Source organism: Scyliorhinus canicula, chromosome 13 (assembly GCF_902713615.1).
Source record: "Scyliorhinus canicula chromosome 13, sScyCan1.1, whole genome shotgun sequence".
In the NCBI taxonomy this organism is placed as follows: domain Eukaryota; kingdom Metazoa; phylum Chordata; class Chondrichthyes; order Carcharhiniformes; family Scyliorhinidae; genus Scyliorhinus; species Scyliorhinus canicula.
In genome coordinates, this window is record NC_052158.1 from 65362088 (window position 1) to 65375075 (window position 12988).

Genomic DNA, 12988 nt, shown 5'->3' on the forward strand with positions numbered 1-12988 from the left:
GTATCTACCCTATCCCCGTAGCCCAGTAACCTCCACTTAACCTTTTAGGACACTAAGGGCAATTTAGCATGGCCAATCCACCTAACCCGCACATCTTTGGACTGTGGTAGGAAACCGGAGCACCCGGAGGAAACCCACGCAGACATGGGGAGAACGTGCAGACTCCGCACAGACAGTGACCCAAGCCGGGAATCGAACCTGGAACCCTGGACCCATGAAGCAACTGTGCTAACCACTATGCTACCGTGCTGCCCATCATGAGAGAGTATTGGTTGTCCAATTCTCGGCCCACCTCCTTTAAAATTGGAAGTGCATGGATTTGAGGTGACGAGGTTTCCTTTTGCTGATTTTTTATATTTAATCTAGCGAAACTAAACCACCTCCATTTTGGGGCTTTAAAATAATGTCCTATGATTCTAATTCTGAAGTATTTTCCCAAGTATCAGTGTTAGGTTAAACATTCCCTTGTCCTACCTATACTTGCACCCCGAATTGCATTTGCATTATGTGATCAGCACGGTAGCACAATTGCTTCACAGCTCCAGGGTCCCAAGTTCGATTCCCGGCTTGGGTCACTGTCTGTGCGGAGTCTGCACATCCTCCCCGTGTGTGCGTGGGTTTCCTCCGGGTGCTCCTGATTCCTCCCACAGTCCAAAGATGTGCAGGTTAGGTGGATTGGCCATGATAAATTGTCCTTAGTGTCCAAAATTGCCCTTAGTGTTGGGTGGGGTTACTGGGTTATGGGGATAGGGTGTTGACCTCGGGTAGGGTGCTCTTTCCAAGAGCCGGTGCAGACTTGATGGGCCGAGTGGGATCCTTCTGCACTGTAAATTCTATTCTATTTCCTCCCCCATATTAATGACATGTGTCAGGTAGATTAGCCTCATTAATCAGGTAGATTATCCCTGATCTTCAGTCTGCCTTGTTTTGTCCACCTGCTGTTCACTGGGCAGGCAGACTCTGACTGCTCTTGGGATGCTCATTAAGGCGTGAGGGACTACTCTATTCATGGGGCCACTGAATCCAGTCTCTGACTGCTCACTTAAATTCGAGCAGAGTGGAAATCAAACCTGCATCAGCCCACTTAGAACATAAGAACTAGGAGCAGGAGTAAGCCATCTGGTCCTTCGAGCCTGCTCCGCCATTCAATGAGATCATGGCTGATCTTTTGTGGACTGAGCTCCACTTTCCGGCCTGAACACAATAACCCTTAATCCCTTTATTCTTCAAAAAACGATCTTTGTCTTAAAAACATTTAATGAAGGAGCCTCAACTGCTTCACTGGGCAAGGAATTTCATTGATTCACAACCCTTCGGGTGAATAAGTTCCTCCTAAACTCAATCCTAAATCTACTTCACCTTATTTTGAAGCTATGCCCCCTAGTTCTGCTTTCACCTGCCAGTGGAAACAACCTGCCCGCATCTATCCTATCTATTCCCTTCATAATTTTATATGTTTCTATAAGACCCCCCCTGCATCCTTTTAAATTCCAACGAGTACAGTCCCAGTCTACTCAACCTCTTCTCGTAATCCACCCCCTTCAGCTCTGGGATTAACCTAGTGAATCTCCTCTGCACACCCTCCAGCGCCAGTACGTCCTTTCTCAGGTAAGGAGACCAAAACTGAACACAATACTCCAGCGTGGCCTCACTAACAACCTTTACAATTGCAACATAACCTCCCTAGTCTTAAACTCCATCCCACATGGCCACAAATACTCCAATGTTAAGCTGCCTGTGGTGCATCTTGTGGCAAACCTACTTATTTTCAATCTAGTTTTTGTTGTTCCTGAGTCTATATTCCTATATTGTGTGGCCATATCCTGTGCCAGTATTGTTGCTATCGAATAGTTTCAACTTCGCCACATCTTGCTTGGCCCTGTTCTGTAAAGCAGAACCAGGCTACTATTCACACGATATGCTTGCAAAGCATTGGAGAGAGTACAGACATTTTCTAAAATGGTACCAAGCATGAAGAGACTAGATTAATTGAGGATGTTTTCCTTAAAAGAAAACTTGTATTTATGTATTTTCCGCAACCACTGGAAATCTTAGTGTTTTTACAGCCAGTGAAATATTTTTGAAGTGTAGTCAATGTTATGTAAGAAATAAAGTGTCCAATTTGTACAGAGCAAGCTCCTACAAACAACAATGTGATAATGACCAGATAATGTAGTTCTCTGATGGGTGTTGATTAAAGGATAAATATTGGCCAGGGCACTAGGGATAACTCCCCTGCTCATGTTTGGAATAATTATCATGGAGATCTTTTACACAGGTAGCTCACATTTATATAGCATCTTTAATGTAATGGAACGTCCCAAGGTGCTTTGTGGGAGCGTTGTAGCATCCCTGCCTCTGAGCAAAGAATTCAAGGTTCAAGTACCACTCCAGGACTTGATGATCAAGGAAGGTGCATTCAAAGATCCTGAGGAGACTTGACAACGTAGATACCAGGAAGATGTTTCCACTTATGGGGGAGACTAGAACTAGGTGATAGTTTAAAAATAACAGTTCTCCTCTTTAAGACTGGCATGAGGAGAAGCCGTTAACTTTTAAGGTTGGGTGAGGCAGACCTTTGGTCTCCGAGAATGCTGGGATATGTTAGGAAAATGGAGTTGAAGCCCAAGATCAGCCTTTTTTTAAATAAATTTAGATTACCCAATTATTTTTTCCAATTAAGGGGCAATTTAGCGTGGCCAATCCACCTACTCTGCACATTTTTGGGTTGTGGGGGCGAAACCCACGCAGACACGGGGAGAATGTGCAGACTCCACACAGACAGTGACCCAGAGCCGGGATCGAACCTGGGACCTCAGCGCCGTGAGGCGGTTGTGCTAACCACTAGGCCACCGTGCTGCCCCCAAGATCAGCCTTGATCGATTTGGATAGTGGCACAGGCATGATGGGCTCTTGCTCCTTTTATTTACGAGCCACATAAGATTTAATCGATTGACCAATAGTTTGGTCAAAGAGGTAGGTTTTCAGGATTGTCTTAAAAGAAAGTGAGGTGGAGTGGCTTTTAAGGACTGTCCTAAAAAAAATGGGCGAGGTGGAGTGTCAGAGAGATGTAGGAAGAATATTCCAGAGCTTGCAGAGGAGGCAACTTGAAGGAGTGACCACCGATAGAGCCTAAGATAGAGGATCGTGGTATCTGAGCTGTGAGGCTGGAGGAGAGATGAAATGAAATGAAAATCACTTATTGTCACGAATAGGCTTCAATGAAGTTACTGTGAAAAGCCCCTAGTCGCCACATTCTGGCGCCTGTTTGGGGAGGCTGATACGGGAATTGAACCGTGCTGCTGGCCTGCCTTGGAATGCTTTAATAGCCAGCGATTTAGCCCAGTGTGCAGATAGGTCATGGAGAGATTTGAAAACAGGTGAGAATTTTAGAATCGAGGTGTTACTTGACAAGCAGCTGATTAGGTGAGTGAGCCGGGGCTGATAACTGAACGGCACTTGCGAGTCAAGACAGACTGAGTTTTGGATGACGTCAAGTTTTAAGGAAGGTAGAATGTTGGAGACCCACCAGGAGTGTGTTGGAATAGCTGTGTCTAGAAGTAACACAAAGGCATAAATGAGGGTTTCGGCTGCATATGAGCTGAAACAAAGATAAAGTTGGGCGATGTTCTGGAGGGGAAAATCAGCAGTCTTAGTAATGGCACAGATATAAGGTCAGAAGTTCACCTTGAGATCAAATGTGACACCAAATTGTGTACAGCACCTCCTGAAGTATAGCTTTCTCTCAGTATTGTACTGAGTGTCAGCCCTTTATTAGAGCAGAGAGTCTGAGAGGTCAACAGCATTGCGTAAAATCGGGAATAATTTTGAAAGAGTAATAATTAGGAGCTGTTTCCAGTGACAGATGGGATTAGTGGATGCCGATATAAGGTAATTTGTCAAAAGGAGCAGAGGCAAGTTGAAAGATCTTTTCCCACAGCGGTCACTGGAATAGTAATCCCGAGACCCATTGTAGTGCTCGGGGCCAGGTTCGAATCCCACCTTAGTAGACGGTAAAACTGGAATTGAACAAACAAATCTGGAATTAAAAGTCCAATGACCATGAAACCATTGTCGATTGTCGGAAAAAACCCATCTGTTCACTGATGTCCTTCGGGAAGGAAATCTGCCATCCTTACCTGGTCTGGCCCACATGTGGACTCCAGATCCACAGTGACGTGGTTGCTCTTAATACCACCTTAAGGGTAGTTAGGGATGAGCAATGAAAGCTGGCCCAGTTCAGCGACATTCACATCCCACGCAAAAATAAAAGAAAAATTGGATAGATACTTGATAGTGGGGAGAAGCACCAGGAACAGCTTATTTAAACAATCACCACAGCCCAACGACCTCTTGTGCTGTAGTAGCATTCTAAAGTTCTGTCTCTCCTGATTTGATCTTCTCACATCATGGTGTTCTTCTAAATCCAAGTATTTGTTTTTTCTTTTTGGGGTTGCAGCACACAACCTTTTCATTGAGGCCCTGACAGGGCAGCACGGTGGCACATTGGTAGCATGGTTGCCTACTGCGCTGAGGACCCGGTTCGAATCCCGGCCCTGGGTCACTGTCCGTGTGGGAGTTGCACATTCTCCCTGTGTCTGCGTGGGTTTCGCCCCCACAACCCAAAAGATGTGCAGGATAGGTGGATTGGCCACGCTAAATTGCCCCTTAATTGGAAAAAATAATTGGGTAGGCTAAATTTATAAAATAAAAAAAATCATTGACCCCTGAAAATTTAATCTGATCCCTTCATATTATATTTCCATTGTCTATCCAAGATACTTTCCTCTCTCTCTCTTACTATCTACAGCAAGAGAGTAGGTAAGAGAACTTCTTCCAAGCTGTGGCCTAGCATGGTCTTGAGTAGCTGTTGTGTCCTCTGCTTCCTTTCCTCCTGTAGTTGTTATGTCACCCTGGGCGAGTGCACAGTCAATTCCAGCCCCACAGGCCCTGGAGTTCCAACACAAGTGAATTAACCAATAATTTGTATGTAGTTTGAGATCTTCGACCATATGACTGATCTGACTTGCAGGCATCAGATTTGTAAGTGAAACACAACAACTGTTTATTTATAACAACAATAGAGATAAGACATGCAATAATTATACTGGATAAGGCAGCTAATCTACTACAGCTCCCCTTTGTCCCACGCACAAGCTATGCACTCAGAGGGAGGGGGAGTAAAAATTAAAGGGAAATAATACGAAATGGAAGATGAATGTCCTTGCTTCGGATGTTGAGGGCATTGTAGAAGATTGCCCCTCCCAGGATGCTTAAGAATCAAAGCCACCAATGTATGATTAGAGATGATCTGGCAGCAGTGTTCAGTCAGTATTCTGCGGTTGCAGAATTACCTCTGGCGAGTCACTTTGATATTCATTAACCTAGTCTTTCACTCAGTATATCTGCCTCAGGCTTGTGTAATTCTTATTTGTTTTCAACTCCATCAGAATGCCACCGAGCTTTACTGAGGCAAGACATAGTTCCCTCACCAAGAAGGTTCTTTAAACAAATAGGCCTGCCTACAGCGGTTGCTGGACTGAACTTCCTTGCAGTTCAGTCTGATTATAGAGAGAGAAAGGTCTTTACTTTGAACCTTTAGTCAGAGCCAATCAGGTAAAGAGATCAGGGCTGTGGCCCTTCAGCTTGATCAAATCAAAACTGAAAACCAAATGAGGCGTTCCTGTCCCTGGCAGAACACTCTGGAACGGTCGGCACCCATAGACTTATCAGCTAAGAGCCCAGTAGGTAAATAGCTCATTGGCTGACAGCCAAGTCCATCAAGATAAGTCATCATTGATGCCAGCACATCCTGTTGGAGTCCTTCTTAAATTAAAGGTGAAGTTCATCTTAAAGGTGTAGGTCCAAGTAATTGTCTAGGTACAAAAATTATAAAAGCAAAAACAAAAGAAAATAAAGGGACTAAACACGGATGGGGGGGGAACAAACAGGGTTTACAGGATTGTTCACCTGTAAACTCTCTTGAGCTCCTCCCCACAGCAACATTTAAACAACCACTAACTCATGCAGAATGGCAGCTATAAATCTATGTCCTGGTTTGTGGCGATTGTACAAGAATTCAACTGAAGAAATCTACCAGCTTGGGGTCAAGCTGGTCCCAAGCTAGAAAAAACACCAGTGCTTCAGGCATCAGTGATGGCCCTTGTGTACTCTAGCTGTGTAGAGCACTGTGCGCAGGATGGACGAAAAGTAGCCACATTTGATTTGCTCATGACCAATTAAATTCTATAATACTACATATTACAGTATCTTCGAGTCGCTTCCAACACCATGGCTACTGTGATGTTGCACATTCTTCTCCCAACCACTTGCTGCACTGCTGCAACCCCGAAAAGGAAGATGAACATCTCCCCATCCACCAAAGTCTCAACAACATCCCTAGCCTTAAGTCACCCAAGCCCTTTTTGACCCAGGAACCTTCAATATTGTGACTTCAGCCCTTTTACTTGGGAAGCAGACAGGAGGCCACAAGGTGTCACAAGCAAACATCTTGTGAAAGACCCGATACAGAATATTGCTGGTTTTGCTCTTCCACAAAGCTTGTGGGTAACCTTAAACCAGACCTGTACAACCAATGCAGAAATGGTGACTTGATGCACAATTGGACAATTAGAGGCTCTCCAATGTGATATTCTGGTCACTCAGAATATATAATCATATAACAATTCAATACCTGATTCTCACACAGGAGAGGGACATCACAATTGTGTGCAGCATTGCCACAGTTGGGGAGGAATGTTGTTTGATTCCTTTTTCTGTCCTATCTTTCTCACTTCTGCCCATAGCCCATCCACAACCTAAGGACCAAGGAAGCAGTACTAATGTTGCTTTGAGATCAGCTAGTTTAGAGAAGTACAAGGACCTTCCTGCTTTAGAAATTGCAGTACCTCTCAATGGGGAGGTGGTGATATTGTCATTAGAATAGTAATCCAGAGACTCTGGGTAATCCCACCATGGCAGATGGTGAAATTTAAATACAATTAAAAGTCTATAATAACCATGAAACCATTGTGAATTGTTGTAAAAACTCACCTGGTTCACTAATGTCCTTCCTTTAGGGAAGGAAAGCTGTCAGCCTTATCTTGTCTGGACTACATGTGACTCCAGAGCCACAGCAATGTGGTTGACTCTGAAATGGCCTAGCAAGTCACAGTTGTATCTAACGGCTGCAAAGAAAACAAAAAGGAATTGACCTAGGCACCAGAAAAAGCAATGGCAATCCAGTCCTGTCGACCTTTCAAAGTACCATTTGCTGACATCTGGCGGCGTGTGCCACCTCTCAAACTAGTCCAGCAACGGCATAGTCATGACACAATCATACTCTAGGATCATAATATACAGATAACGAGCCAGAGACAAATAACAGCTCACTGGAGGAGGAAGCTCCCCAAATATTTGGGACCCAGCACATTAGTGCAAAAGATGAGGCATTTGCAACAATCTTCAGCCAGAAGTGCTTAGTTAATGATCCATCTCTGCCTCCCGTGGAGGTCCCCAGTATCACCAATGTCCGTCTTCAGACAATTTGATTCACTCCACATAATATCAAGAAACGGCTGAAGGCACTGGATACTGCAAAGGCTATGGGCCCTGACAATATTCTGGCAGTAGTACAGATCCAGAGCTTGCCACGCCCCTAGCCAAGTTGTTTCAGAACAGCTGCAACACTGGCTTCTACCCAGCAATGTGCAACCATGCGGTGTCCTGTATACAAGAACAGGACAAATCCAACCTGGTAAGATACTGCCCCATCAGTCTATTCTCAATCATCAATATAGCGATCGAAGAGGTCATCAACAGCGCTATCAAGTCGCACTTGCTTGGCATTAACCTGCAGTTTGGGATCTGCCAGGGTCACTCAACTCCTCACTATGTTGCAGCCAAGGTTCAAACTTGGACAAAATAACTTCTTTCCAGTGGTGAGGTGAGAGTGACTGCACTTGTCATCAAAGCAGCATTTGATCGAGTGCGGCAACTAGGAGCCCTAGGGAATTGGGAGGGGAAAACACTCCTGGTTGAAGCCATACGCACACAAAATGGGAGGTGATCCAGCCTGGTTTGGGGGGATGGCCAGGCATGGGGAATACCCTGAACATGGTGTTTAGTTGGGTCGGGAGCACGGTGAAGGGTCGCCACATCGGATCGGGAGCACGTGGAGGAGGGGGTGAAGAGAGAGGAGCCCCTTGGGGTTGGTAGCAAGGTAGGCCATCGCTTGTGCGGTTGGGTTTCCCCGTGTGGTCTCGGAGCGTGGTGGCTAGCCCCCATTAGGTTGGGTGTGTGTTGGACTGTTCCCTGTGGAGTCAGGGGTGCAGTAGGACATCCCCCATGGGATTGGGGTCAGGAAGTTGCAGGCCATTGTTACATTGGATTGAGAAGCTGCAAAAGTTGTTTTGTTTTAATTATATTAACAAGAAGGGAACAAAGTTTAGGACTGTTGTATTGTGTTATTGTCATTTAGTGTTTTCTGGCCTATTGAGTCAATCTCCCTCACTGTTGCCCCTCCGTTGACCAGAATGTATCTGCCGGTTTAACTCAGTTGGCTGGACAGCTGGTTTGTGATCCAGTGAGGCCAACATTGGGGTTATTCATGAAGGCCTCACCTTCTCAACCTTGCCCCATACCTGAGGTGTGATCATCAGGTTAAATGGCCACCAGCCACCTTGCCCCTCAAAGGGGAAAGCAGCCTATGGTCACCTAGGACTATGATGACTTTACTTTTATTTGTTCCTTCAGTTTTCCAGAACATATTACTGAATGGAAATTCTCAAACTGGAAGAAGTGTTGGTGATGAATTAGTTTAAGATTAGAAGTATATATCATATAGCATGGCATGTCTTCTGGCAGGCAGGAGTATTGGGAATTAACATTAGTATTGTGGGACAAATTGAAATACTGAAGGCAACATTTAAATATAGATCTAGGGTCATTCACACATTGTTGACAAGGATGGAAATTGAAACGTACTGTGTTATGTATTGTGAAATGCCTCATTTAATACTAAGTAATATGGTGAAGCATTGCATGGTATTGTGTGCAAGATAATAACTGCATTCTTTAGCCTTTTAACATACCCCATGCGTATGTAAATAGTTTTCCTTGTCTATTTCTTCATTTGCTGATTTTGTTTTTTATCTTCAATTTTAGAATCGAGTTTGGCAAAGAGATCACAGAGACCTTCGAGCAATCCAGCCAGATTCAGCTTATTATAACGATGTAAGCATCTTGAAGGCAAAGTCTTTGCAAAGTCGCTGCGCCAATTTAATGTGCTGCTCATGTTGGGTGGCCTCGTTTTGCTGTTGATGCTGTTTGTCACTTTAGTTCAGTTCCATTTTAGTGCCAATGGCATTGTTGCTTTATTTTTGTATATTAGGTGGCAGAACAACTGGATGCAGCTTGTAAGGAATTTTTATTTCATGAATATGGTTCTGTACATGTATGTGAACCCAAATAAATTACTTCACAAAAATTAACCCGATGGAAAATAAACAAACTGAGGCACCCTTAGGGTTGCGAGCTTTTGAGATTGAAGAAAGAATGCAGCTTACATTAAAAGTACATCAGAGAGACAGACATTCATCATGTCAAACATGGGAAAGGAAAACTCCTACTGATTCTCACCTACTGTCCTCCTTCAGCTGATGAATCAGTACTCCCCCATGTTGAACACCATTTTGAAGAAGCACTCGAGAGAGAGAGAGAGAAAGGCCACAGAATATGTTGTGTTGGGAACTTTAATGTTCGTCATGATGTGGCAACACCATGACCAGCCGTGATGACCGAGTCCTGAAGGACATAGCTGCCAGACTAGGCGTGTGGCAGGTGGTGTGAGAATCATTGTGAGGCAATAACCTATTTGACTTCGTCCTCAGTAATCTACATATTTCAGATGCATCTGTGCATTATAGTATTTGTGATACAATCATTTTCACACTGAGGATACCCTTCAAGTGCTATGTAACACTACCATTGCTAAATGGACACAGATTCGGAATAGATCTGGCAGCTTAAAACCAGGCAACCATGAGGTTGTGGGCCAACAGGGGCTGTTAGCACACTGGGCTAAATCGCTGGCTTTGGAAGCAGACCCAGGCAGGCCAGCAGCACGGTTCGATTCCCGTAACAGCCTCCCCGAACAGGCGCCGGAATGTGGCGACTAGGGGGCTTTTCACAGTAACTTCAATGAAGCCTACTCGTGACAAGCGATTTTCATTTAATTTCATTTCATTAGCAGAATTCAATTCTGCCAGTTTGTACGTCATGGTCCTGCTTGCTTCTCATTGCCATTATCAAGTCAGAGTACTAACCCTGGTTCAATGAGGAATGATGAAGAACATTCGAGGAGTAGCACCAGATGTATGTGATGCCAACACATGTATACTAAGCAGTGGCAGATGTATGCTGTAGATGGGACAAAGCAATTTTACAACCAACAGATCAGATCTAAGCTCTCCAGTCCTGTCACATCTAGTTGAGAGTGGCACTGGTATGAGGAAATAATGGTAGTTTTAAGGATTTATATTTGTATTGGTAACCATTAAAAATAATGTATAATTTTAATCTTTCTGTGCTGGAAGGCATAAACCTATAGTTAGATTCAGTCTGGACAAAGGTGTTTGTATGGGTTGCAGTGTGTTATTTTGAGTACCGAGTGTTCTTTTAAACCTTTCTCCCATTGTTTTTGTAATGATTTCCTCTGGCATCTGAGGGTTTTGAGCAAGTGCAGGCTATGGCGGGTTTTTTCAGTCTGGAAACAAGAAGGTGACCTGTAACCGAGACTTGTTTTTAACTGTCCTCCTGTTTTCAATGTTATTATGTATTACTGTTCAGCTGAAGTTGCTGTTGTTGTCTGTAAAATTCAGACACTTCGACCAGTTTATTATTTATTGTTCAAACGTTTTACCCATGTGCCCCTATTTACGAGATAAACAAAGGACAACACAAGTTCACAATTTAATCCAAGTTATTTTGAAAGATAATAAAACAGTAGCCCTGAAATTACCCAACTATAGTATGCCTTAGGATTCTTAATACTACCCGTGCTGATGAACTCTATTGTGCTGTGGGTCCAATCCTCTGAGTCTTGGTTGTTTCAGGGCTTTCATCTGCGAAGGTGGCTCTCGCGTGCTGCTTCCTTTTGTCCTCTGGTCTGCCGTGGAATCTTCTCCGCTGCCTGGGCATCGGGCTTTCGCTGGGGAGGTCTCTGGATGTCTCTTTCGTATTTCCCTCTCTGCACCCTTCCGGAAGCTTCTGGCCCTCAGCCAAGCTTCTCTGGCCTCTGGGTAGGGTTGCAACACCCAATGGAGTTGCCGATTGAAACTCTGCAGGACACCAGGAACCTACCCCCAGGAACCATCTTAAGGTGCTTTTTCCATATGTAACATTATCCCATGTATGATAGTGGTGGGAAATCTAGGTGCCAGAAAGTCTGGCTTCACCTGGGCAATCCACAGTCGATCCATTTGAATGGGACCGATTATCTTCCGATGTCTTTACAGGGTTGGCCCAGACTTGCCCCAGCTGTCTGTCTGTCCCTGTCCAGTGTATTCGAACTTGGGTGTTCAAATTCCCATCAGGTCTGTGCATGTTTCTGGCTGAGGTTTAATTTAAAATCTCCAATTATTAATCTAACATGTCCAGTTCTGTATCAGGCCTAAAATTCAGGCCATTGGTCATTTTACTACATTGTTAAACTTCATTATTTACTTGTATGAAGAAGTTCCTTTTAAACAAATAATTCGACTACTTTCTTTGTGGTCTCAAGTTACCACATCTTTTTGGTGATGAGAAATGGCAAGAAAATAACATTTTTCGATGTTGTGTGGGGCAACGTGAGGCTGCACTCAGTGAGTAGCTAGTGTTCATCGTGGGTTTATTTGATGGCATTTCAAGTTAGCAGCACCAAGGCTATGTGCAGGAGGATCGGTGAGTTCGATGAGAGAATCGAGGACTGGGCTGAATGTGTGGAGAGGTTGCAGCGTTTCTGATTAGCAAATGAAATAGATGATGAGACAAAACATTCTCCTGAATGTGTACAGGTCGATGACTTATACGTTGATAAGGAATCCGGCTACGCCATAGAAGCTAGGGGAGATTTAATTTGCAGATTTAGTTGCTCTGGTCCAGAATCACCTGAAGCCCTTGGCGATTGTTCAAAGTTTCATATTTTATAGCCATTTTTGAAAAGATCAATCAGTAGCTAATTTTGTGGCAGAATTATGGCAGCTTTCAGAACACTGATTTCAGAGCAGTTTTAGAAGATATGCTCAGAGTTAGGCTGGTGTCCGGCATTAACGAGGACAGCACTCAGCGTTGGTTGTTGGGTGAAGCCACTGACTTTTGAGAAGGCTCTGGAAACTTCTTAAGACATGGAAATGGCTGCCAGTAATGCTGAAGATAACCAGAAGGCTAATTCTGGTGCCCAGCCAGGGCTCTGCATCAACTGAAGAAAGAGGCTGCAAGTAAAATGTTGAAAGGACTGGAGTGTTTAGGTATGGTGGGCCACATTATACAGATCATTGCAAATTTAGGGCTGCTGTTTCTCACCGGTGCAACAAGGAGGGGCATTTAGCGATGCAGTGCAAGGGTACAAAGTACAAAGTGAAGGCCGAGCAAGAAACTTTTACTTTGAAGAAGTCTCAATCAACTATGCATTGTTTATAGACAGCTCACAGTGGAAACTTACCACATGTATAATGTGAATGAGTTACGAGTAGATTCTATTTTTACTACAGTGGGCAAATCAAGATGGAGATAGACACAGGAGCCTTCACATCTGTAATAGGTGAAGAGACCGACAAGTTGATGTGGGACTCTAACCGAGCTCTAGCAGAAATTAATCTTTGAACATATGCCGCAGAGTCCATACCTGTGCTAGGGTATTGGAAGTCCACATTTCATATAATGATCGAGAAGCAAGGGAGGGCCGAGTTTGTTGGGGCAGGACTGGCTCAGCAAAAGTTCATTGAAG

At 44.2% G+C, this 12988-nt stretch overlaps 1 protein-coding gene across 3 annotated transcripts in view; it reads left to right on the forward strand.

Moving 5' to 3' along the window:
* The window catches only part of wdr33 (WD repeat domain 33), a 141319-nt gene that overhangs the window by 37688 nt on the left and 90643 nt on the right, over positions 1-12988 (forward strand). For all 3 annotated transcript variants that reach the window (XM_038816089.1, XM_038816090.1, XM_038816091.1), the window contains one exon: positions 9166-9234. In XM_038816089.1, coding sequence (XP_038672017.1) covers positions 9166-9234 — 69 coding nt within the window. The remainder of the gene's footprint in view (positions 1-9165; positions 9235-12988) is intronic.